General features: G+C 45.0%; 1 protein-coding gene across 1 annotated transcript in view; it reads right to left on the bottom strand.

Moving 5' to 3' along the window:
• VEGFC (vascular endothelial growth factor C) overlaps positions 1 to 19510 on the bottom strand; it is a 215731-nt gene extending 196221 nt beyond the window's left edge. Inside the window, exon 1 of the mRNA XM_075347184.1 lies at positions 19074 to 19510. Within this exon, the coding sequence (XP_075203299.1) occupies positions 19074 to 19187 (114 nt within the window). The 5' untranslated portion in view covers positions 19188 to 19510. The remainder of the gene's footprint in view (positions 1 to 19073) is intronic.
• Between the last annotated feature and the right edge of the window lie 4244 nt (positions 19511 to 23754).

The raw sequence follows: 23754 nt of genomic DNA, 5'->3' as shown, positions 1-23754 counted from the left end.
AGGGTAGGGAAAAACAAAAGCACACAAAGTAAAAATGCACAGGTCCTGAAAGGGTTATTGATTGTCTATCCATAGAATAAGCCCCCGCCATGTTCTCTTCCTTACACATTGTTCTACTTTTCTATGCGGATTCTAAAGACGGGCTGTTATTCATTTTAAAGAACCAAATAGCCCCTTCTAACTGAAACTACTTGGCTCTGTGCTTGTTGGAGCAGGATCCTGCACTACTATTTGTGATAGATCCTTTTCGAGGACATCAAGTGCAGATGTGAACACAGTCATAAATGGTACCTGGCAAGTGATTCATGCTGCCCGAACCACGAGAGCATGAATCAGGCACCAGCTGCCTAATCTAAGCAAGGTATGTTTACTGCAGGGTTCTCACTGCCATTGCCCTGCTGCCTGACCCTCTTGTGACAGCTATAAGTAGAGGTGACAGGAAAATTGCAGCACAGCGCTGGGCTACAAAAAGATGATTCCACCTGCAGAGGTGAACTGGGCATCTCAGGAGGTGTGCATAGTTCATACCTGAGTATAGGAGATACGGTCAGATAACAATATCTTTGCCTATATACTAGCGCTTCGACTATGTGTATGTGTCATGTAAAAACACTTAAAGGGGTATTCCCATGTCCAAGATCCTATCCCAATATATAGTAGGTATAATAATAATATTAGCAAATACATTCAATTACAAATGTAGTCTAGTTCTTCTGATTCACTGTGTCGCTTACCTCGTGTTCAGGGCATTCCAGGACCTTAAGGGTGCTTTACACGAGACGATCTATTGTGCGATAGATCGTCGGGGTCACAGTTTTTGTGACGCACATCCGGCATGGCTTGCGACGTCGGGCTGTGTGACACCTCCGAGCGACGCAGTATCGCTCACAAATCGAGAGTCGTGTACTTGTCGCTCGGTTTCATAATCTCGTTTAATGAAAATGGCGCCGGTTGCTCATCGTTCCCGGGGTAGCGCACTCTGCTCCGTGTGACACCCCGGGAACGATGAACATCAGCTTACCTCCATCCCGCGGCACACGCCGGCTATGCGGAAGGAAGGAGGTGGGCGGGATGTTTACGATGATTATGTTTAGTCCCTGGCCGGATTCTCAAAAATATGTTTTCCCTTAAAGGTTTTAGAGTAAAACATATATGGCTGCAATAACGCCGCTAGGGTCTGATTTAGGCGGCATGAATTTCATGTCAAGTTCCATTTATTTGTGCACATATTGCCCCGAGACGTGGAAGCTGTGTTGAAAGCACAGAGTATGACAGTGATTTCTTTTAATATTACCTCACAGTATAATTATATTTCAGTCCCACTTTATAAAATATTCACTGATTCATTGCGAGAGTCACTGTAATATACTATATGTTAGTATGTCAATAAATCTTAAGGGGAACCTGTCTCTTCGGAAAATGCTATTTACCTGCAGATATAGGGTTAATCTGCAGCTAAATAGTTGGGGAGTACTACAACAGTCGCTGGAGGAGATAAGTTTATGTTCCACCAATAGCCGCACTTTCAGTATAGCGGCCGGCAGCATTCTAACGCTACTTACCTGCAGATTGGGGACATGTTCAGGGACATGCCAGGTTACCTATAAAAAGAGGAAAATTGTACAACGTAGGGATGTGCAGAGATGGTTCCCCAGACAGGTATGTTCCCGGCTACACTCTGATGTACCTAGGAGTGTCATCAAAGCAGCACTGCAGCGGGTTCTTCTCAACTTCATCGCGGGAGTATTGCGCCATTTTCTTTTTCTAGCACGGCTGCTCGGTCTCCAGTACTTTGTGATTGCCTTCAGCTTCTATGTTTTATGGAGCACAACTAGTGATAAGTGAACTGTTTTTTGCTCGGTACTCGTTTATTGAGTAAAATGAAAGTCAATGGTGAACTCAAGCCTTGTTCCGTAATATCTACCGGAAAACTGTTCAAGTTCCCCAATGACTTCCATAATACTCGGAAAATGAATATCAAGCACCGGCGTTTAGAGCACCCGATACAGAACAGTTTACTCATCATTACTCACAACTCAATGCAACTTTATGAGAGCCTAGCTCACATAGACTTGAATTGAGAGCTTGTGACCTAACTTCTGACTTCCGGACAATCAGAAGCTGTTGTCACAAGGCAGCACTGCTGGACCAAATCGACGCCAAAAAAGGTGAAAACATTGTACAGTTAGTGTAAGGGGCACTTTGCACACTACGACATCGCAGGTGCGATGTCAGTGGGGTCAAATTGAAAGTAACGCATATCCGGCGTCGCAGGCGATATCGTAGTGTGTAAAGCCTTTTTTAAACGATTAACGAGCGCAAAATCGTCGGAATCGTATCATCGGTGTAGCGTCGGTCATTTCCATAATTTGCAAATGACCGATGTTACGATGTTGTTCCTCGTTCCAGCGGCATCACACATCGCTGTGTGAGAAGCCGCAGGAGCGAGGAACATCTCCTACCTGTGTCCTGCGGCTCACACCGGCTATGCGGAAGGAAGGAGGTGGGCAGGATATTTACGTCCCGCTCATCTCCGCCCCTCCACTTCTACTGCCCGCCTGCCGTGTGACGTCGCTATGACGCCGCACGACCCGCCCCCCTTAATAAGGAGGCGGGTCGCTGGCCAGATCGACGTCGCAGGGCAGGTGAGTGCATGTGAAGCTGGCATAGCGATAATGTTCGCTATGCCAACTATCACCATGATATCGCAGCTGCGGGGACTATCGCGCTCGGCATCGCAAGCATTGGCTTGCGATGTCGTAGTGTGCAAAGTGCCCCTAAGAGTAGGGACAGGGATCTTAGAGTAAAAACACCAATACAGAGATGAAACAAAACAAAAAATGCTGGATTGAGGCGTTCAAATATTCTATCAGGTTTGTCGCAAGGAGGGAGGATGAGTGAGGAGGCGGAGCTCTGTATCTAGCCCTTCCCTGTTTCTAGCTCCTCCCTCCTCTCATAGTCATGGAATCTCATCAGTAATCTTCTATCTCAGTAATGGGAAAGTCTTCACTGAATACAGATTTTACCTCAGAATTGAGAATTTTAATAATGACTGATCAATTCTGGCAGAGAAAAGCAAATTTCTCTGATAAGATATTTTACAGAGTTACTTACTTTCATGTGTACTAATGATTTATGAAATAAAAATGTAAACAACGATTACACTTTAAGGTGTCCGCACACCATTTATTATTAACCATTTAATCCCCATATTAGTTCCCAATCACATGTCAGACATGGGCGAGCAGAGTATTTGTGGTTCTGCTTCTCCTGGGGTGGACAGTGTCCAGATGGCTGATGTGCGCTTTTCTGCCTTACGTTTTTATTTTTTTAAGGTAATAATTGAATAAATGTTTATGGCTGATCTGTATTTGGTCATTTTCCTCACATACAGATTGTTAAGGTTACACATGTAAATAGTTTACGAGGCCGATTCCTTCCTGTACCACCGATACATGAGGAATAAGATGATCTCCTACACTCCTCTGCAATGTTATGGTAATGTAGTTACGCTCCTTTATTCTCATCTTACATAACAGCCAAACCTGCGTGTTACCCCTCACATGTGACTATTAAAGGGAACCTGTCATCAGAAATTTGGCTTTCAACCTAAATGTTTCCCCTTCTGCAGCTCGTGGGCTGCATTCTAGTAAGGTTTCTATACTTTTTGTGCCCCCTTTTAAACCAAAATAAATACTTTATAAAACTGTACCTTTCGGTTTGAAAATCTTGTAAATTATCCATGGGGGCGGGCCGTGTGGCATCCGTTGCTGTATCTTACACCGTCCCCCATGCTCCAAATCATCCCTCAGGACGCCGCCCACTGCGCCAGAGGTCCCGTGCACGCCGGGACACCTAGTGACGTGGTCGCAGGCACGAGAGTATGGGCGGCGCTGTGATTGCATCACAAGTGCCCGCCCATACTCTCATGCCCACCCTTTCCCCACTGCCTCCAGCATTCTGCGCCGGCCCGACGTCACCTCCTTCCCATCATACCCTGCAGCAGGAAATAGATGGGAGGAGCGGAGCAGCACAGCACAGGAGAAGCGGAGGATCTGAGCGACGTACAGAGGGGAGAGAGCGCCCACGAGAGGATGGGCGGGCACTTGCGATGCAATCACAGCGCCGCCCATACTTTCGTGCTTGCGACCACGTCACTAGGTGTCCCGGCGTGCACGGGACCTCGGGCGCAGTGGGCGGTGTCCTGAGGGATGATTTGGAGCATGGGGGATGGCGTAAGATACAGCAACGGACGCCACACGGCCCACCCCCATGGATAATTTACAAGATTTTCAAACCGAAAGGTACAGTTTTATAAAGTATTTATTTTGGTTTAAAAGGGGGCACAAAAAGTATAGAAACCTTGCTAGAATGCAGCCCACGAGCTGCAGAGGGGGAAACTTTTAGGTTGAAAGCAAAATTTCTGATGACAGGTTCCCTTTAACACTTTCTGATCCGGTACACTGCGTCCAGTAGGGTGTATTCAATGTGAGACATTATATTCATCAAGAAGGGGCTGAAAGCTCCACGGAAATGGTAAATTGGATGAAATTCCAAGATGAGTCCGTCATTTAAAGGGATTGTTCTCTACGGGTCTATCCCTTCCCAACAGCTTAAGTGGTACTTACCTCCCAGACTTCAGCTGCTAAGGGGCCTCTGATTGGCTGCAGCAGTCACATGATATCACAATGTCACACACCCGGCAGAAGACACAGTGCTAACATCAAGAGAGCGTAAGGATATTGGAGGTAAGTATATTTTTTATTTTATTTAGTCCACTTTAGCTTTTAAGACATTATTGTACATTAGTGGACAACCCCTTTAAATTTCTGTTCACTACTGAGTTTTTCTCTAGACCAGAAATAGCACTAATGTATTTCACCTAATAGCTGATATACACATTAGTACTGTAGCGATTATATGCTATCATTAAAGCAAAGCATATCTATCACTTGACATAAAACCTGGAGGAAAGCATTTTCATGATGCCATCTTCCCTCATCAGTCGAAACACAACAGTCTGATAGTCCCAGAAAGTGCCCAAATTCTCCAGCATTGTAAGCTGCTATCCAGTTGTTTTGAGTGGCTCATTTCTCTTCAGAAACCAGCCAGCACTATAGGACCTAGGACTTTCAATCTTTCAATCCCCAGCACACACTTCCCAGCATGCACTACTCCTGCCCATGTCCAATGGCTAGCCCAAACTGAAAGCAGGAGGGCAGAAGAAGAGACAAAGACCGGCTCATACTCCCTGTAATCCGGATCAGTGTCTTCGCTCCTAAACATGGATTTCACTTCACAATAGGCAGTGAACAACAAAACAAGGAAGAGGAGTGACCGCCACTGTGGAATTATTGAATGTTCTCAGTGAGAGGAACAAAATTATAATCTTGTGATACCTTTTAATGGCTAACTAAAATAAAGTGATGTTACAAAGCAAGCTTTCCAGACATCCCAGGTCCCTTCATCAGGCATGGTATTTTATTTTAGTTAACCATTAAAAGGTATCACAAGATTATAATTTTGTTCCCCTCACTGAGAACATTCAATATTTTTTCAACACGGTACCAAAACCTTTACACTCGCCACTGTGGACTGATGTTTTTTTGGTAGGAAGACAAAATAATTTAAAGAAAAGTTATTTGCAGATGTCCTTTTGAGCAAATTCTTTACTAAATGAGATTATCCCTAATATGTGAGCAAGTCTCACAAATCTATACAATTTAAAGGGAACCTGTCATACCAAAAATCCTATTATCCTGCTGCAGATATGGGGATAATCTCCAGGTTAACACAATTCTAACACTGGGTGGCCGCCCTATCACTGACTGACAGCCTGCTCAACATTGTAACAGCACAGAGCCAGCTGTCAGTATCGGGGCATGCTTACAACCACAGCTCACCGTGTACTGAGCAGTGACTGAAGCCGCCCCGTCACTGACTGACAGCCTGCTCAACAGTGTAACAGTAAAGAGTCAGCTATCAGTTAGTACCAGGGTGTGCTTACAGCCACAACTCACCATGCACTGAGCAATGACTGAAGCCAACCCGGCACTGACTGACAGCCTGCTCAACAGTGTAAAAGTACAGAGCCGGCTGTCAGTACTGGGGTGTGCTTACAGCCACAACTCACCATGTACTGAGCAGTGACTGAAGCCTCCCCGGCACTGACTGACAGCCTGCTCAACAGTGTAACAGTACAGAGCCGGCTGTCAGTACTGGGGTGTGCTTACAGCCACAGCTCACCATGTACTAAGCAGTGACTGAAGCCGCCTCGGCACTGACTGACAGCCTGCTCAACAGTGTAACAGTACAGAGCCGGCTGTCAGTACTGTAGTGTGCTTACAGCCACAGCTCACCATGTACTGAGCAGTGACTGAAGCCGCCCCGTCACTGACTGACAGCCTGCCCAACAGTGTAACAGCAAAGAGTCAGCTATCAGTTAGTACCAGGGTGTGCTTACAGCCACAACTCACTATGCACTGAGCAGTGACTGAAGCCAACCCGGCACTGACTGACAGCCTGCTCAACAGTGTAACAGTACAGAGCCGGCTGTCAGTTAGTACTAGGGCATGCTTACAGCCGCAGCTCACATTGCACTGAACAGTAACTAAAGCCGCCCCGGCACTGACTGACAGCCGGCAAAACAGAGTAACAGTACAGAGACGGCTGTCAGTATGGGGGCATGCTGACTGACAGCTGGCAACGGTGTAACTGGCGGCTGTCAGTCAGTACCGGAGTGGTTACAGCAGCAGCTCACAATGTACTGAGCAGTGACTGAGGCCACACCAGCAACCAGGAAGAATAAAGTGAATTTACTCCCAGCCAGGCTTTCAGTATAATGGCAGCAAAGCTTTAGAACACTATTAACCTGCAGATTAACCCATATCTGAAGGTTAATGGCATTTGGGGACGTGACGGGTGCCCTTTAAAGGGTACTACAGACGGTACAGAAAACCCCATGTGCAGTACGCTATGGTTGGGAAGGCCTGGGTTCAGACCATACAGCTGTTTTACTGTCCAATCCTCATGGGAAGCTACATAAACTGATGATTCGGATCTGATTAGAAACAGCCACCAGGAACGTCTTGTCTGCTTTCCTTAGGTGGTACCTGATGATTATGATGTAAGAAAGTACTGTACCACTTCAAAGTCCTCCAAAGTCAAAGCAGGCATAGGTTAAATCTCCTTGAATTATGTTTCAAGGCAAATTAATTGCAGAATGTTTTCAGAAAGAATGTGAAATGCCCATTAAACCCCATATGTCACTGTAAATATGGCTGGAATAATAAACATATACGTGCTCTACAGGTATTTAGCAGTGTGCTCTGTGATACTGGAAGGCATCCATACTCTGACTATATATACTGTATATATACTAGTTAGGTAGAAATGTTTGCCGTAACCCAGATCATTTTAGTACAAGTACAAAAAAAAAAAATCGCTAAAAGTACAACATGTAATTTATAGATAAGGAGGATAAAGCAAAGTTTAAAGGGGTTGTCCAGTGTAAATACACAAGTCTGCAATCATTCTATGTGACATCAGACTTACAAATCCTCACATTGCATGCACTGTGCGCTGTACGGATTCTCTGCTGTCATAGCCGGAAATGGCGGTCACATGGCTGCGAATGTGCGATATGCAGACTCCAGGCCAATATCCGACTACAAGGGCGCAGCCTGACTGAATGCAAGTATACAAAACAAGGAAGCCGCGGAGACATCATCACATGTTTCTCAACGCTGGCAGGTAACTAGCCAGGTCTTTCACCGGGAAGGAAAAACCACGGGAAGGGCAGTCTCTGGTCAAGGCAACCACCTATGCCAAAACATGGTATCTATCCACAGACAGCTGTTTCGGGGCATTTGCCCCTCATCAGTGTGGAGTAGGAAACTGGCCAGTGGGAGCAATGCCTAGTAGAAGACTATATAGGCAAGGATGGTTGACCTTAGGGAGATCAACATCCAGCACCGCGGAGCACCATCACGTGTTTTCTCACCGCAGTGATTCTAGAGCAATGCCCCCTGGGAAATATGCACACTGATGAGGGGCAAATGCCCCAAAACAGCTGTCTGTGGATGGATACCATGTTTTGGCATAGGTGGTTTCCTTGACCGGAGACTGCCCTTCCCGTGGTTTTTCCTTCCCGGTGAAAGACCTGGCTAGTTACCTGCCAGCGTTGAGAAACATGTGATGGTGTCTCCGCGGCTTCCTTGTTTTGCATATTTCCCAGGGGGCATTGCTCTAGAATCACTGCGTTGAGAAAACACGTGATGGTGCTCCGCGGTGCTGGATGTTGATCTCCCTAAGGTCAACCATCCTTACCTATATGAATGCAAGTATATTCAGCGAGGCCACCACCATCTAGTTGGGTTCTGGCTGGGAGTCTGCATATTGCATACTTGTGGTTCATTCCCGGCTCTGACACAGGTTAATCCTCACAGTGTACATTGTGCGCAATGTAAGGATTCACAAGTCTGCAATCACATACTGTGACACATAAAGACGACAGACCTATGAATTTACACCCGTCAACCCCTTTAAAACAAATCATCTTCAATGTGGGCTACTAGCCATATTGATCCTAGTTACCCATATTAAAATCATATCATACATGGATAAGTGTTGCTTTCATTTAAAGGGGTGTTTCAAGGAATAAGCTGACAGCAGTTGTTAAAACATTATTTTTTGTAATGTACATCTATTAAAAATTCTGAACAATTTTTCCAGTTTTCCTGAAGTTCTGCTCAACCCAAGAGGAAACGGTGAGACGTCACCGTGCCACATTTTTGTTGTTTCCCCCTGTAGTAGGAGTGGCGTAGTCCTGTGACCGCAGCTTCTATCCGCTATACGATGCTGTGGTTATGTGACTGAGCGATGCAATTATCATTGGACGTTAGTAGAATAATGTGAGAAAGAACGCCGTCCCACAGGGGCAGCTCTAGGGACAGATGGTTATGGGGCTGGGTCACAAGCGACTGTATACTCCAGGGTGGAGGAAAGTAGACAGTAACCAATCCTCTAATTGGGGTCAGATCATTGTTCTAAGGCTGGACTCAGACGAGTGTATGACATCCGATGCGACATGCTAATGACTCCCGGCTCAGGCTCTGCTGCGAGCGTGAGCCGAGTGTCATGCAACTGTGACCCGATCCTGCAATCAGGTCACAACTGTGAAGCTGAGGACGGGCGCTGAGGAGGAGAGGGAGGGGTTAATCCTCCCCATCTCCTCCATTGTCAGCCTGTGCGCATATTGCACTGCATGGGATAACATCCGAGTGCAGTCCGATTTATCTCTCGCACCCATTCACCTGAAAGGGTGCGAGGGATACTGCTCTAGCAGAAAATTGCAGCATGTTGCGACTTTTCTCTCATCCAGAATCTGGATGCGATAAAAGCTGCCCAACTGCTCGCCCTCATTGACTAACATAGGTCCAAGAGCAATGGGAGATTTTCTCGCATTGCACTCGTCCGATTTTCATGCTCGTGTGAGCGTACCCTAACAGCTACTGTCAGTTTAGAAACTGTTTTCATTCCCTGGAATATCCCTTTAAAAATGTTTTAGTGATGGTATTTGATGCATCTATTTATGGATGTAAAAGCTTTAGTGCTGGCAACGACAACTGACAATACCAAGAACTACAAGGAAAACTAACAAATAAATCCTTCAAGAAAACACTTGAAGTTATAATGACAACATTGAAGCAATATTTCTTGGATATACTGAGGACACGGTTCACTGCAACAGTCAATTATGTTTGGAAGAGTAAAAGGAAAGAGGAGAAGCAGCCAGGGCTGGAAGAATCAGAGGAATCAGGTAGCCAAAACGCTCCGACATTTCCTGTCAGTGGAACTTTTATTGCCTGGCTACTACAAAAATAGGGGCTGGTGTAACTGGCTCCGGAAGTACAGCTGACCGAACACTAGTGATGTTAGTCTACCAGGTGGTGAACTACTATTAAGAATTAAAGGGAATCTGTCACCAGGTTTTTGCCTCCTAATCCGAGAGCAGCATAACGCAGAGATCATGATTCTAGAAATGTGTCACTTACTGGGCCACTGGCTATGTTTTATTAGCAGAAGAGTATCAGTGCATGACTAGTAAATCTGCTGCCAAGTAGTCCTCCATATTCATGAGCTCTGTATAACTCTGCCCCCACCACTGATTGGCAGCTTTCTCCATATGCACATTGCACACAGAAAGCTGTCAATCAGTGGTGTGGGTGGAGTTATATAGAGCTCAGTATTGAGAGGATTGGAAAATCCATAGTACATAAACAGTGACTGTATCACTGGGTGGCATGGTGGCTCAGTGGTTAGCACTGCAGCCTTGCATCCCTGGGGTCCTGGGCTTGAATCCCACCAAAGACAACATCTGCAAGGAGTTTGTATGTTCTACCTGTGCTTGCGTAGGTCTCCTCTGGGTTCTCCAGTTTCCTCCCACACTCCAAATACATATAGAAAGGGAATTTAGTTTGTGAGCCCCAATGGGGACAGTGTTCCTGATGTATGTAAAGCGCTGCGAAATATGTTAGTGCTATATAAAAAAATAAGGATTTTTTTTTTTCATTTTATCAAAGCAAGCAGCCTAAAATGTGATACCTCGCTGGAATCAGGGGCTCTGCCCCCACATCTGCTGCTCTTAACTGGGGTAACAGTAATCTGCTGACAGATTCCATTTTAATCAAGAGAAAAGTATTCCAGCTCACCACTATGATGTGTAAATCTAAGGAGTGGACCACCTGATCCTGCACGGAAATCCCAGGCACAGGGAAACAAATTCAGAAGAAGTGAAGTCCAGCGGATCACAGGCAAATGGATTAAAACCTTTTCTTTATTTTCATCTCATTAAAAATGGACAGACAGCATCCACAAGGTACAGTTACCAACGCGTTTCGCCATAACGCCGTGTCGTAAGTTCTTATTCATGGATATTTAACAAACAGTGCAATACCTCTATAGTTCAGGGAATAGAAAAAAACACCATAAAATTTTCACTTTTTTATATGATTCAAATTTTATGGTGTTTTTTTCTATTCCCTGAACGCTGGTATCTAACAGATGTAGAGTAATTAATTAAGTAACTAATTGATTGTGGGTTGGATCCCAAGTGAGAGGGAAGTCTGTTCGTATTATATATAGAGGTATTGCACTGTTTGTTAAATATCCATGAATAAGAACTTACGACACGGCGTTATGGCGAAACGCGTTGGATAACTGTACCTTGTGGATGCTGTCTGTCCATTTTTAATGAGATGAAAATAAAGAAAAGGTTTTAATCCATTTGCCTGTGATCCGCTGGACTTCACTTCTTCTGAATTCCATTTTAATGGTCTAAAAGGGCATATGACCACAGGATCTGGTTGGCTACTTGGCTTAAAAAAAAGGCCAATGTATTGCCATATGTTCCCTACAATGTTGACATATTTGTCTGAAAGTAAATAAAGGCAGCTCTGCTAAGAGATCTTCATGTCTAAAGCCTGCTTTACACGCTGCAATGTATCTTACAATATGTCGGCGGGGTCACATCGTAAGTGACGCACATCCGGCATCGTAAGGTACATTGCAGTGTGTGACGGGTACGTGCGATTGCGATTGAACGTTAAAACGTTCCTCGCATACACATCGTACCTTTCTCTAGCATTGCACGTCAGATTGTTCATCGTACCCGGGGTAGCACACATCGCAGTGACACCCCGGGAACGATGAACAGATCTTACCTACGTCCTGCGGCTCCCGGCCCTCAATGCGGAAGGAAGGAAGTGGGTGGGATGTTTACGTCCCACTCAGCTGCGCCCCTCCGCTTCTATTGGCCGGCCGCTGTGTGACGTCGCTGTGATGCCGAACGTCCTTCCCACTCCAGGAAGAGGATATTCGCTGCCCACATCGAGGTCGTATGGACGGGTAAGTATGTGTGACGGGGGTTAATCGTTTGTGCGGCACGTTCAACAAATTGAACGTGACGCACATACGATGGGGCCGTTGCAAATCACATATGATATCTTATGCGAAATTGCAACGTGTAAAGCAGGCTTTATTTTCATGTCTTATTCAGACATTCGTTTTTCATGTGTGAGACATATCCAATTTTGATCATATATTAAAATTACCCATGAAAATCACATTGATTCTTTATGAAGCACAAGAATCCTTGAGGTCAGAGTGAGGCCTGAGTTATACACCCGCTTATTTCAATAGTGCCGTGAGCTTTTCTATTACTTCTGGGACTTTTAACAACACACATGAAAGCCCATGATGGCCCCGATTCCTCATTTGCATCTTTCTTTAAGTCACTCTTCTTCTTAGCTCTTGAGGTTTTCAAAGACATTAACTGTTCCAAATTCATCAAAATGACACACACCATTCAAGAATTGGTTGCAAAGTCGAAATAATGACGTTTTTACCATTATTAGCCATTTTTGAGACCTTGTGGACGACTTGGTACGAGTTTTTGGGAAGCATGCTTAGAAATACAGCAAGGGGGACCCACAGTACAGCTGCGCCAAGTCTTGACACTTCTCAAAATGTTAAAATTAATGAATCAATCGAATTCAGGTGGAATCATTAAACTCTGCCCAGAAAGCAGAAAACAAGTAACACAGATGAGTACATAGATAACTGAGTAAACAAAGGTGCTAATACAATAATGAATTGGGTGCAAACAAAAACTGATGCAAAAATCACAAAACAAGACAAAAACAGGCGAAAGGTGATCATGAATCGGGGACGATGTTTTCATCAATCCCATAGATTACTGATGGATTAAATCTGCACTTTGCACTGAATGGTCCTGAGTCGTCCTAGGTTCTACCACCTGGTGGGGGGGGGGTCACAACTGCTGCACCGCAATGATCTGTTACTTATCCAGCAAATAGATCACAAATGTTTTATCCCTTAAAAGCTGTGTACATTGGTTTAACTTTAATAAATGATTATTACCAATTTATTGATTTTTATTAGCCTATTTTGTAACCACCTTTCAGTTACAGATTGACCACAAATTAGCCACAGATTTGGTACACTTAAGGGGGCTTTACACGCAGCGATATCGCTAGCGATAGCACCCGCCCTGTCGTTTGTGCGTCACGGGCACACAAAATCGTTAGGAGCCGTCACACGGACTTACCTGCCTAGCGACATCGCTGTGGCTGGCGAACCGCCTCCTTTCTAAGATGAGCGGCCGTAACATCCCGCCCACCTCCTTCCTTCCTCATTGCCAGCGGCCGCAGGTAAGCTGCAGTTCGTCGTTCCCGAGGTGTCACACATAATGATGTGTGCTGCCTCGGGAACCACGAACAACCTTCGTCCTCAACAATCAACAATTTTTTGAAAACGAACGACGTGTCAACGATGGATGATTTGATGAGTATTTTCCATCGTTAACGGCCGTTCGTTGGTGGCACACGCAACAACGTTGCTAACGATGTCGGATGTGCGTCACAGAATACGTGACCCCGGCGATATATCGTTAGCTACGTCGTTGCGTGTAACGGGGCCTTTACTGCTTCATCACTGTACACCAGACCTGTGCAAAGTGTGGTCCCCCGACTGTTATAGTCCGACCCTCGGACCAAGACTGAGCAATTCAACATAGGGTCAAATGAGCCGTGAACGCTGCCTAATGCTTCATCAGACGTGTGTAATTTTTCTCGTTCGTAAAACTACAATTGGCGTTGTTCTTCAGTGTTTTGGATCCAAATATCATGTGATTGGTCAGCATGTCAGTTATTTTAAACCAATGAAAAAAACCAAAATTGAGATATTTCTTCTACCCACTAATGTTAGGCTGAGTTCACAAGTCCAGTAATCATGCGTTAGAACAGATCTATCAGACATCCGTTGGCAAAAAAGTTGTGCAAACAGAACTTTCTTGTTCGTTTTGTAAAAATGTATTTTTTTAGGATCCATTTTTTTAACATTGTAGTCTATGGAAAACGGATCCATAAAGGGAATCTGTCACCACATTTGTCACCTGTAAGCTGCAGTCACCACCACCAGTAAGTCCTTATATACAGCACTCTAGAATACAATATATAAGTGCCTAGGCCGTTCCGTATAACAAAAAACAACTATTATTTTACTCACCTGTGGGTAAGTCTGGTCCGATGGGCGTCACTGGTCTCAGTCCGACATCTCCTCTGTTTCTTCCATTGCTATCCCTCTTCTCTACTCATGTGGAAGACGGGTTCTATGTCATCCAGTCAGTGTCGTACAATGTACTCCTGCGCACGCGCACTTCTCTATGCCCTGCAAAGTACTGTAATGCTCAGGCTCAGGGAAAGTTCAAAGACCGCCCGTGCATGCGCACTACAATACATTGCTCTACCCTCAACAGGGCAGAGAGACGTATACGTGCACAGGAGTGCAAAGGAAGCCTCTTTGTGGATGACGTAGGACATGTCATCCACACAGAGCAGGGAAGGAGGACAGCGATCGCAAGAAGAGGCGCCGGACCGGTCTCAGCGATGCCTATAGGACTGGACCACACTGTAATTGAGTATAATAAAGGTCTGTTCTATGTTATACAAAGCGGCCTAGGCACTTATATACAGTATTCTAGAATGCTGTATATAGGAGCTTACTGGTGGTGGTCACAGCTTATAGGGGACAAATCTGGTGACAGGTCCCTTTTAAGCACCGACAGCACACAAATTGTACACTGATGCCACCTGTGCGCAGTCCCTGATTTCCATGGACTTATATGGGTAATTTTGACGTGGATCAAAAATGTACATGTCTCCGGACCGCTCAAAGAATATAATAGGTACTTGTTTTATTCTTGAACAATACTGTTAGAGCAGGTACATGACTCACAGACGTCTGAATGTTTAACATGGACACGTTGATCTCGTGCTTGGGAGAGAGCAGGTTCCATACACCACAAGACACGTATCTGACTTTTGTCTGCATCTACTCCTTAATCGTATTCGGCATTCCTTTCTGGCCAACTACTTTACTGCAGTTGGATGATTTTTCAATGGCTTAATTGGCTTTACTCTCCAAGGAATAAAAAAAGGAGACAATTCAGAGCTGGAACCCAACTGGCACTCCCAGTTATGTGAAGTCATCCGAGTTAAATCAACTAATACAGAAAGGGGACTGGAACATATTTCATGTCTGTGCAGCGGAGAATACAGTGTCAGCAGCGTAAGGACGTGAGAGTGATATGAAAATGGAATTTCCGTTTTTCTAGAAATCTTAAAGCAATTTTGTTTTTGAAAGTAAATGATTAATTTGAGACGATAATCGTATGAAACCTTGAAAACGCCAAATGACACACAAAGCCCACAGCGTTGGAGATTAGGGATGTAGAGCTCTGCCAAAGGTCCGAATAGAAAAAAGTTGCAAAATGTCAAAATGCTTTTTTTTGGAAGAGGAGCGTAAGCATTACTAAAGATGTGAGCAGGGGTTAGAAGACTCGGATTATTCCTTCAGATTCGTGGTACGGTGTCATAAGCATTGTAATCCCGGTCCCTTCCAGTTGGTGATTCCCAGCAGCGTGGATGATACCAGGCTCTGACAGCTCCGTGGCCATTCCTGCGCTGTCACTTTACTATTTGCTGCTGGCGATTACTCATAGCATGCAATGTTTGGAATGGGAGAATGGAGTAATCTGTTTGTAAACAGGCGGTGAAAGACAATTCTTCACATTGTGATGAAGTATGAAATCTTTAATCCACTGTTTGATAACTATGTTTCCTCACGTACCACAGATAAATAGCAGTAATGTAATATACAGTGTTTTACATCCTAAACTATATAAACATTGGAAAACCACAGCACAACCTGTCCCATGTGCGACTGTCACAGAGTAAGATACTATGTACTGTCACATTTACCGTCTATCTACAAATAATGTAATGATACTATTTACTGTCACATTTACCGTCTATCTACAAATAATGTAATGATACTATTTACTGTCACATTTACTGTTTGTTTACAAATAATGTAATGATACTATTTACTGTCACATTTACTATTTGTTTACAAATAATGTAATGATACTATTTACTGTCACATTTACCGTTTGTTTACAAATAATGTAATGATACTATTTACTGTCACATTTACCGTTTGTTTACAAATAATGTAATGATACTATTTACTGTCACATTTACCGTTTGTTTACAAATAATGTAATGATACTATTTACTGTCACATTTACCGTTTGTTTACAAATAATGTAATGATACTATTTACTGTCACATTTACCGTTTGTTTACAAATAATGTAATGATACTATTTACTGTCACATTTACTATTTGTTTACAAATAATGTAATGATACTATTTACTGTCACATTTACCGTTTGTTTACTAATAATGTAATGATACTATTTACTGTCACATTTACCGTTTGTTTACTAATAATGTAATGATACTATTCACTGTCACATTTACTATTTGTTTACAAATAATGTAATGATACTATTTACTGTCACATTTACCGTTTGTTTACGAATAATGTAATGATATTATTTACTGTCACATTTACCGTTTGTGTACAAATAATGTAATGATACTATGTACTGTCACATTTACCGTTTGTTTACTAATAATGTAATGATATTATTTACTGTCACATTTACCGTTTGTTTACAAACAATAGAATCTACAATATTTTGAACATTCTTTCCAGAAGATTCCTATACTCCTATTCCTATAGCACACAGGACAACACTTTTGTGAGTGAAAACCTTTCATCCATAAAATGCACAAATAAAATATGGAAAATCCAGATCCACGCCGTGATCTCTGACCCCGGTGTACACCTTTGTAGCTACCGGTCAGTTGAATAAATAACGTTATCGCCTGATGTCTGTGTTTACCCAATACTAACATTGCGCCCCCTGGTCCGGGAACTGAATTTTCACAATATAATGGATACTTTAACCTCACAAGAAGCACATCCCCACCAAGGCACATTCTAGATTCGGGCAACCAATTCTACTCCATTTACTGAGTACTTCACAAAAACATAAAAGCTTTTCATATTATGGAAACAAATTGTGTCTGAAAGGCTGAAGTGAGTGAAAACACGTGCTGCTATATTGTGAGGAATTCTTAGCATGTCATAAAATGCCTGTTAACCTGTGTGCTGCTGTGTGGACAAATGGATGCACTGTGTATGGAGGCACGCTGCTGCTGGAATGTCAGAAAATGATATAGCCGGGACCCCCACCGATGCCCTGACATCATGGCCTCTGGACCCAGCTCCAATGTGTGCAGATTGTCATCACTCACATCAGTCCCTGTCCCAAGTGGAACTCCAAATCTCATTTCCTCATCCCACACGGACATACACGCATACACACCAATTACATAGAAGTATATGAAAAAAGTGCAGAACACTCAAGAAAGCCATGGAAACATGTTCAAGACATCGGTAAGGCTGGTGCGAGCTAGAAGTGCACAGATATCAAAATCCTCTGCAGATTTACCATATACCGCCACCATCGGCATTACAAAGGGGCACATCCGCAGCATTGACTCATTTTATTGCCAATTTCGAATCTGCAGCTCAGGTTTATGCATTTAGTGAATTTCATGAAAGGTCATCGTCAAAGATGTCAGCTATAACGCAGCAGAGTTTCAAAAAAACTAAGACGGAAAATCTATTTCATATCCATACACTGATATTGTGAAGAAACAATGAAATGGAGAATCCCTTTAATTCCTATTTGAACCTGTTGGATGTGAATCACTGGAGCTGTCATGGTCCATTACATCCAAAAAGGAAAATGTTGATCCTGATGAAGGAGGGTAACTCCAAAGCAGGTAGAATAACGTCACATCTTGAAGAAAAAGCACTCATCTTTATTGTACAGCCGGGCAACAATTAACCCATTCCCCTCCTATCAGCTATCAAGACGAGTCCAGAAAGCACATGCAGAGCAAACGAAGGACGTTTCCTATCACAGTGAACCTGGAAACGACGTAATATTATTATAGTATAGCTCGGTTTGACTAAGTGATGCACTGGCTATGAGAGGTCACGTACTATAATAAGTCACTACAAGGCCTCATTCAGACAGGGATACACATAAATATGGAGTTATTGTCAGTGTTTGTATCAGATTGTACCATTAGTGTTTTATCAGCAATATTGTATATATATATATATATATATATATATATATATATATATATATATCTTCTCCATTACAATGCCACATATGGATAACAGCAGTGGTCCCTGATTTTCATGGACCCATAGCCTTACATGGGGATTTTGATCTGTGACCAGTAACGGACATGTCCCTCTTTTTTTCCGCATTAATAGGTCCAGAAAGAACGCACCAGTGTGAATAGTTACATAAACCATACAGGTTACATCTTCTATACATTAAAACCGGCACAGAAATCCTAGGTGAATTTGGACGTCTGCATGAGGCCCAATAGTGATATTTTTTTTTATTTTAGCATTGTACGCTGGTAAAATAGCTAATCACTACCGTATATGTAGAGATTACGGAATCTTTCCAGATTATGACAAAGTACAAATAGTCGCTATTGTCAATAAACTGTGGATTACCAATGAACGCGTCCACACAAACACCATTACCAGTGTCATTGTCACCGGTGCTCCTTACGTCATACACCATCCCTCCTATTCTCTCATTTTTTACATGTTTTGCCTCTTCCTGAGTATCTGTCCTTTACACCTGGTTCACACTTGCGTCCTTAGGAAGCGCTGTCGTTTTTGAAGAAGAAAACGCATTGCTTGCTGCCTGTTAATATGACAGCCGAACAGACCCTATTGTAATGAACGGGGTCCATCTCGGTCATAAAAAGGGATGGGCTTTTTATTCGATTCCGAATATGGAAAAGAAAAACAGGACGATTAATGATCGCTGGTGTGAACACAGGCATTAGAGGAGCTGGAGAACGCGGGCTGTGAAAAAGCAACAAAAAGGAAATAAACTAATAAACAACTGAACTAAATCAATAACCAGTGAAAAGCTAAATATCTGCAGAGTTTGTGGCATCGGCCCTCTCTGCCCCGGCTCCTCACTGCCCTGGCACAGCTGGCACCGCCATCACCCCTCACTCACAGCCAGTCCTTACCTTGAAGTCGCCAAATTCCGGATCGTCGTAGTAACCCTGTCCAGACTCATAAGCGATGTCCCCCTGAATCAACACTGAGTATAGAAAGAGGAGCGCTACTTCCAGCAAGTGCATTTTCCAGTCCGGACTGTGGCTCAGACCCTGGTGGTCACACAGAGCTCCCAGTAAGCCCCTCACTCAGACCAGCAGGTCCCACAGCATCAGCCTCTTCCCAGCAAAGGTGGCCAAAGAGCAGAAGAAAGTTGTATCAGGAAATTGCACATCCGAGGAGATCGCTGCAATCTAGTTGTGCTGCAGGGTGTGATGCCAGCATGGGGACCTGCGAGGAGGGCGAGGCTGGGCACGTGTGTGGGGGGCACTGCTGCCTGGCATCAGGAGATAACAGGGGTCGGCATAGAGGGTGATAATGAGAAGCATGCAGGATGGCAGGTCAGAGCAGTGTGTGAGGTGGAGGAGGAGGCTGCACTATCCTCCCCCTCACCCCTCATTGTAAGTGCGTCCCTCCTTCTCAGCCCTTATTTCCCTCCTTCTTGTCAGTTGTAGGGGCTGGAAGTAGGGAAAAGACGTCTCAGCACCACAACGATGAACAGCTGTTCTGCCAAGTGTGCAAGTCGGGCATAGTGATGTGCCCTGTGCCCTGCCGACCACCCTGCACAGAGCCAGGCTGCCTGTACCCTGCTATATACAGTGTACATGGAGCCAGGCTGCCTGTACCCTGCTGTATACTATGTATATGGAGTCAGGCTGCCTGTACCCTGCTATATACAGTGTACATGGAGCCAGGCTGCCTGTACCCTGCTGTATACAGTGTATATGGAGCCAGGCTGCCTGTACCCTGCTGTATACTATGTATATGGAGCCAGGCTGCCTGTACCCTGCTGTATACAGTGTATATGGAGCCAGGCTGCCTGTACCCTGCTGTATACAGTGTATATGGAGCAAGGCTGCCTGTTTCATGCTGTATACTATGTATATGGAGCCAGGCTGCCTGTACCCTGCTGTATACTATGTATATGGAGCAAGGCTGCCTGTACCCTGCTGTATACAGTGTATATGGAGCCAGGCTGCCTGTACTCTGCTGTATACTGTGTATATGGAGCCAGGCTGCCCGTACCCTGCTGTATACAGTGTATATGGAGCCAGGCTGCCTGTACCCTGCTATATACAGTGTATATGGAGCCAGGCTGCCTGTACTCTGCTGTATACTGTGTATATGGAGCCAGGCTGCCCGTACCCTGCTATATACAGTGTACATGGAGCCAGGCTGCCTGTATCCTGCTGTATACAGTGTATATGGAGCCAGGCTGCCCGTACCCTGCTATATACAGTGTACATGGAGCCAGGCTGTCTGTACCCTGCTGTATACAGTGTATATGGAGCTAGGCTGCCTGTACCCTGCTGTATACAGTGTATATGGAGCCAGGCTGCCTGTACCCTGCTGTATACAGTGTATATGGAGTCAGGCTGCCTGTACCCTGCTGTGTACTATGTATATGGAGTCAGGCTGCCTGTACTCTGCTATATACAGTGTACATGGAGCCAGGCTGCCTGTATCCTGCTGTATACAGTGTCTATGGAGCCAAGCTGCCTGTACCCTGCTGTATACAGTGTATATGGAGCCAGGCTGCCTGTACCCTGCTATATACAGTGTATATGGAGCCAGGCTGCCTATACCCTGCTATATACAGTGTACATGGAGCCAGGCTGCCTGTACCCTGCTGTATACAGTGTATATGGAGCCAGGCTGCCTGTACCCTGCTGTATACTATGTATATGGAGCCAGGCTGCCTGTACCCTGGCGTATACAGTGTATATGGAGTCAGGCTGCCTGTACCCTGCTGTATACAGTGTATATGGAGCCAGGCTGCCTGTACCCTGCTGTATACGGTGTATATGGAGCCAGGCTGCCTGTACCCTGCTGTATACAGTGTATATGGAGCCAGGCTGCCTGTACCCTGCTGTATACAGTGTATATGGAGCCAGGCTGCCTGTACTCTGCTGTATACGGTGTATATGAAGCCAGGCTGCCTGTACCCTGCTGTATACAGTGTATATGGAGCCAGGCTGCCTGTACCCTGCTGTATACAGTGTATATGGAGCAAGGCTGCCTGTTCCATGCTGTATACTATGTATATGGAGCCAGGCTGCCTGTACCCTGCTGTATACTATGTATATGGAGCAAGGCTGCCTGTACCCTGCTGTATACAGTGTATATGGAGCCAGGCTGCCTGTACTCTGCTGTATACTGTGTATATGGAGCCAGGCTGCCCGTACCCTGCTGTATACAGTGTATATGGAGCCAGGCTGCCTGTACCCTGCTATATACAGTGTATATGGAGCCAGGCTGCCTGTACTCTGCTGTATACTGTGTATATGGAGCCAGGCTGCCCGTACCCTGCTATATACAGTGTACATGGAGCCAGGCTGCCTGTATCCTGCTGTATACAGTGTATATGGAGCCAGGCTGCCCGTACCCTGCTATATACAGTGTACATGGAGCCAGGCTGCCTGTACCCTGCTGTATACAGTGTATATGGAGCTAGGCTGCCTGTACCCTGCTGTATACAGTGTATATGGAGCCAGGCTGCCTGTACCCTGCTGTATACAGTGTATATGGAGTCAGGCTGCCTGTACCCTGCTGTGTACTATGTATATGGAGTCAGGCTGCCTGTACTCTGCTATATACAGTGTACATGGAGCCAGGCTGCCTGTATCCTGCTGTATACAGTGTCTATGGAGCCAAGCTGCCTGTACCCTGCTGTATACAGTGTATATGGAGCCAGGCTGCCTGTACCCTGCTATATACAGTGTATATGGAGCCAGGCTGCCTATACCCTGCTATATACAGTGTACATGGAGCCAGGCTGCCTGTACCCTGCTGTATACAGTGTATATGGAGCCAGGCTGCCTGTACCCTGCTGTATACTATGTATATGGAGCCAGGCTGCCTGTACCCTGGCGTATACAGTGTATATGGAGTCAGGCTGCCTGTACCCTGCTGTATACAGTGTATATGGAGCCAGGCTGCCTGTACTCTGCTGTATACGGTGTATATGGAGCCAGGCTGCCTGTACCCTGCTGTATACAGTGTATATGGAGCCAGGCTGCCTGTACCCTGCTGTATACAGTGTATATGGAGCCAGGCTGCCTGTACTCTGCTGTATACGGTGTATATGAAGCCAGGCTGCCCGTACTCTGCTGTATACAGTGTATATGGAGCCAGGCTGCCTGTACCCTGCTGTATACTATGTATATGGAGCCAGGCTGCCTGTACCCTGCTATATACAGTGTATATGGAGCCAGGATGCCTTTTACCATGCTGTATACAGTGTATATGGAGCCACGTTGCCCGTACCCTGCTGTATACAGTGTATATGGAGTCAGGCTGCCTGTACCCTGCTGTATACAGTGTATATGGAGCCAGGCTGCCTGTACCCTGCTGTATACGGTGTATATGGAGCCAGACTGCCTGTACCCTGCTGTATACAGTGTATATGGAGCCAGGCTGCCTGTACTCTGCTGTATACACTGTATATGGAGCCAGGCTGCTTGTACCCTGCTATATACAGTGTATATGGAGCCAGGCTGCCTGTACCCTGCTCTATACAGTGTATATGGAGCCAGTAGTGCCTGTGTGTGTGCGAGGGTGATGATGATGAGAGCGGGGGTGCTTTTGTGTACAGTGATGATGATGAGTGCCGTAGTGCCTGCGTGTGTGTGAGGATGATGATGAGTGCGGTAGAGCTTGTGTGTGCGGTGATGAGGATGGGGGCGGTAGTGCCTGTGTGTCTCTCTCTCTCTTCTCTCTCTCTTCCCTCTCTCTCTCCCACCTCTCTCTTCTCTCTCTCTCCCTCTCTTCTCTCTCTCTTCTCTCTCACCCTCTCTCTGCTCTCTCTCCTCTCTCTCTCTCCTCTCTCTCTCTCTCTCCTCTCTCTCTCTCCTCTCTGATCTCTCTCTGCTCTCTCTTCTCTCTCTCTCTTCTCTCTCTCTCCTCTCTCTCTTCTCTCTCTCCTCTCACTCCTCTCTCTCTCCTTTCTCTCCTCTCTCCTCTCTCTTCTCTCTCTCTTCTCTCTCCTATCTCTCTCCTATCTTTCTCTCTTTTCTCTCCTCTCTGTCTTCTCTCTCTTCTCTCTCTCTTCTCTCTCTCCTCTTTCAATCCTCTTTCTCTCTCTTCTCTCTCTCTCCGTATCTCTCTTCTCTCTCTTCTTCCTCTCTCTCTTCTCTCTCTCCTCTCTCTCTCCTCTCCCTCCTCTCTTTCTCTCCTGTCTCTCTTCTCTCTCTCTCTTCTCTTTTTCTCTCTCACTCATCTCACTCTCTCACTCACTCATCTCTCTCTTTCTCATCTTTGTAGCTGAATAATCTACTTCTGGATTCTCTACTGCAATACAGAGGTCAAGATTACCAAATCTTCCAATGATTTTCATTACAGGCAGTTGCTCAATGGGTAGAGCTACTGCCTAAGTAGAATTAGTTCACGAGTTTGAGTCCCGGCCGTCCCGGTAAAGAATTTAATTTATTTATCATTTTAAATTATAAATATATTTCTTTATAATTATAATTTAATTTAATTTAATTATGCACTGAGGGGAGGAGCCGGACATCAGCTGCGAGCCGCAGGAAACACCTCTAAAATCAGAGCAGTTCACGGAATGAGGCTGCATTGCTCTCTTCTCTCTCTCCT

The sequence above is a fragment of the Anomaloglossus baeobatrachus genome, chromosome 1 (genome assembly GCF_048569485.1).
Source record: "Anomaloglossus baeobatrachus isolate aAnoBae1 chromosome 1, aAnoBae1.hap1, whole genome shotgun sequence".
Classification (NCBI taxonomy): Eukaryota; Metazoa; Chordata; class Amphibia; order Anura; family Aromobatidae; genus Anomaloglossus; species Anomaloglossus baeobatrachus.
The sequence above is the reverse complement of the archived record's forward strand: the minus strand, read 5'-3'. Positions and strand labels throughout refer to the sequence as shown.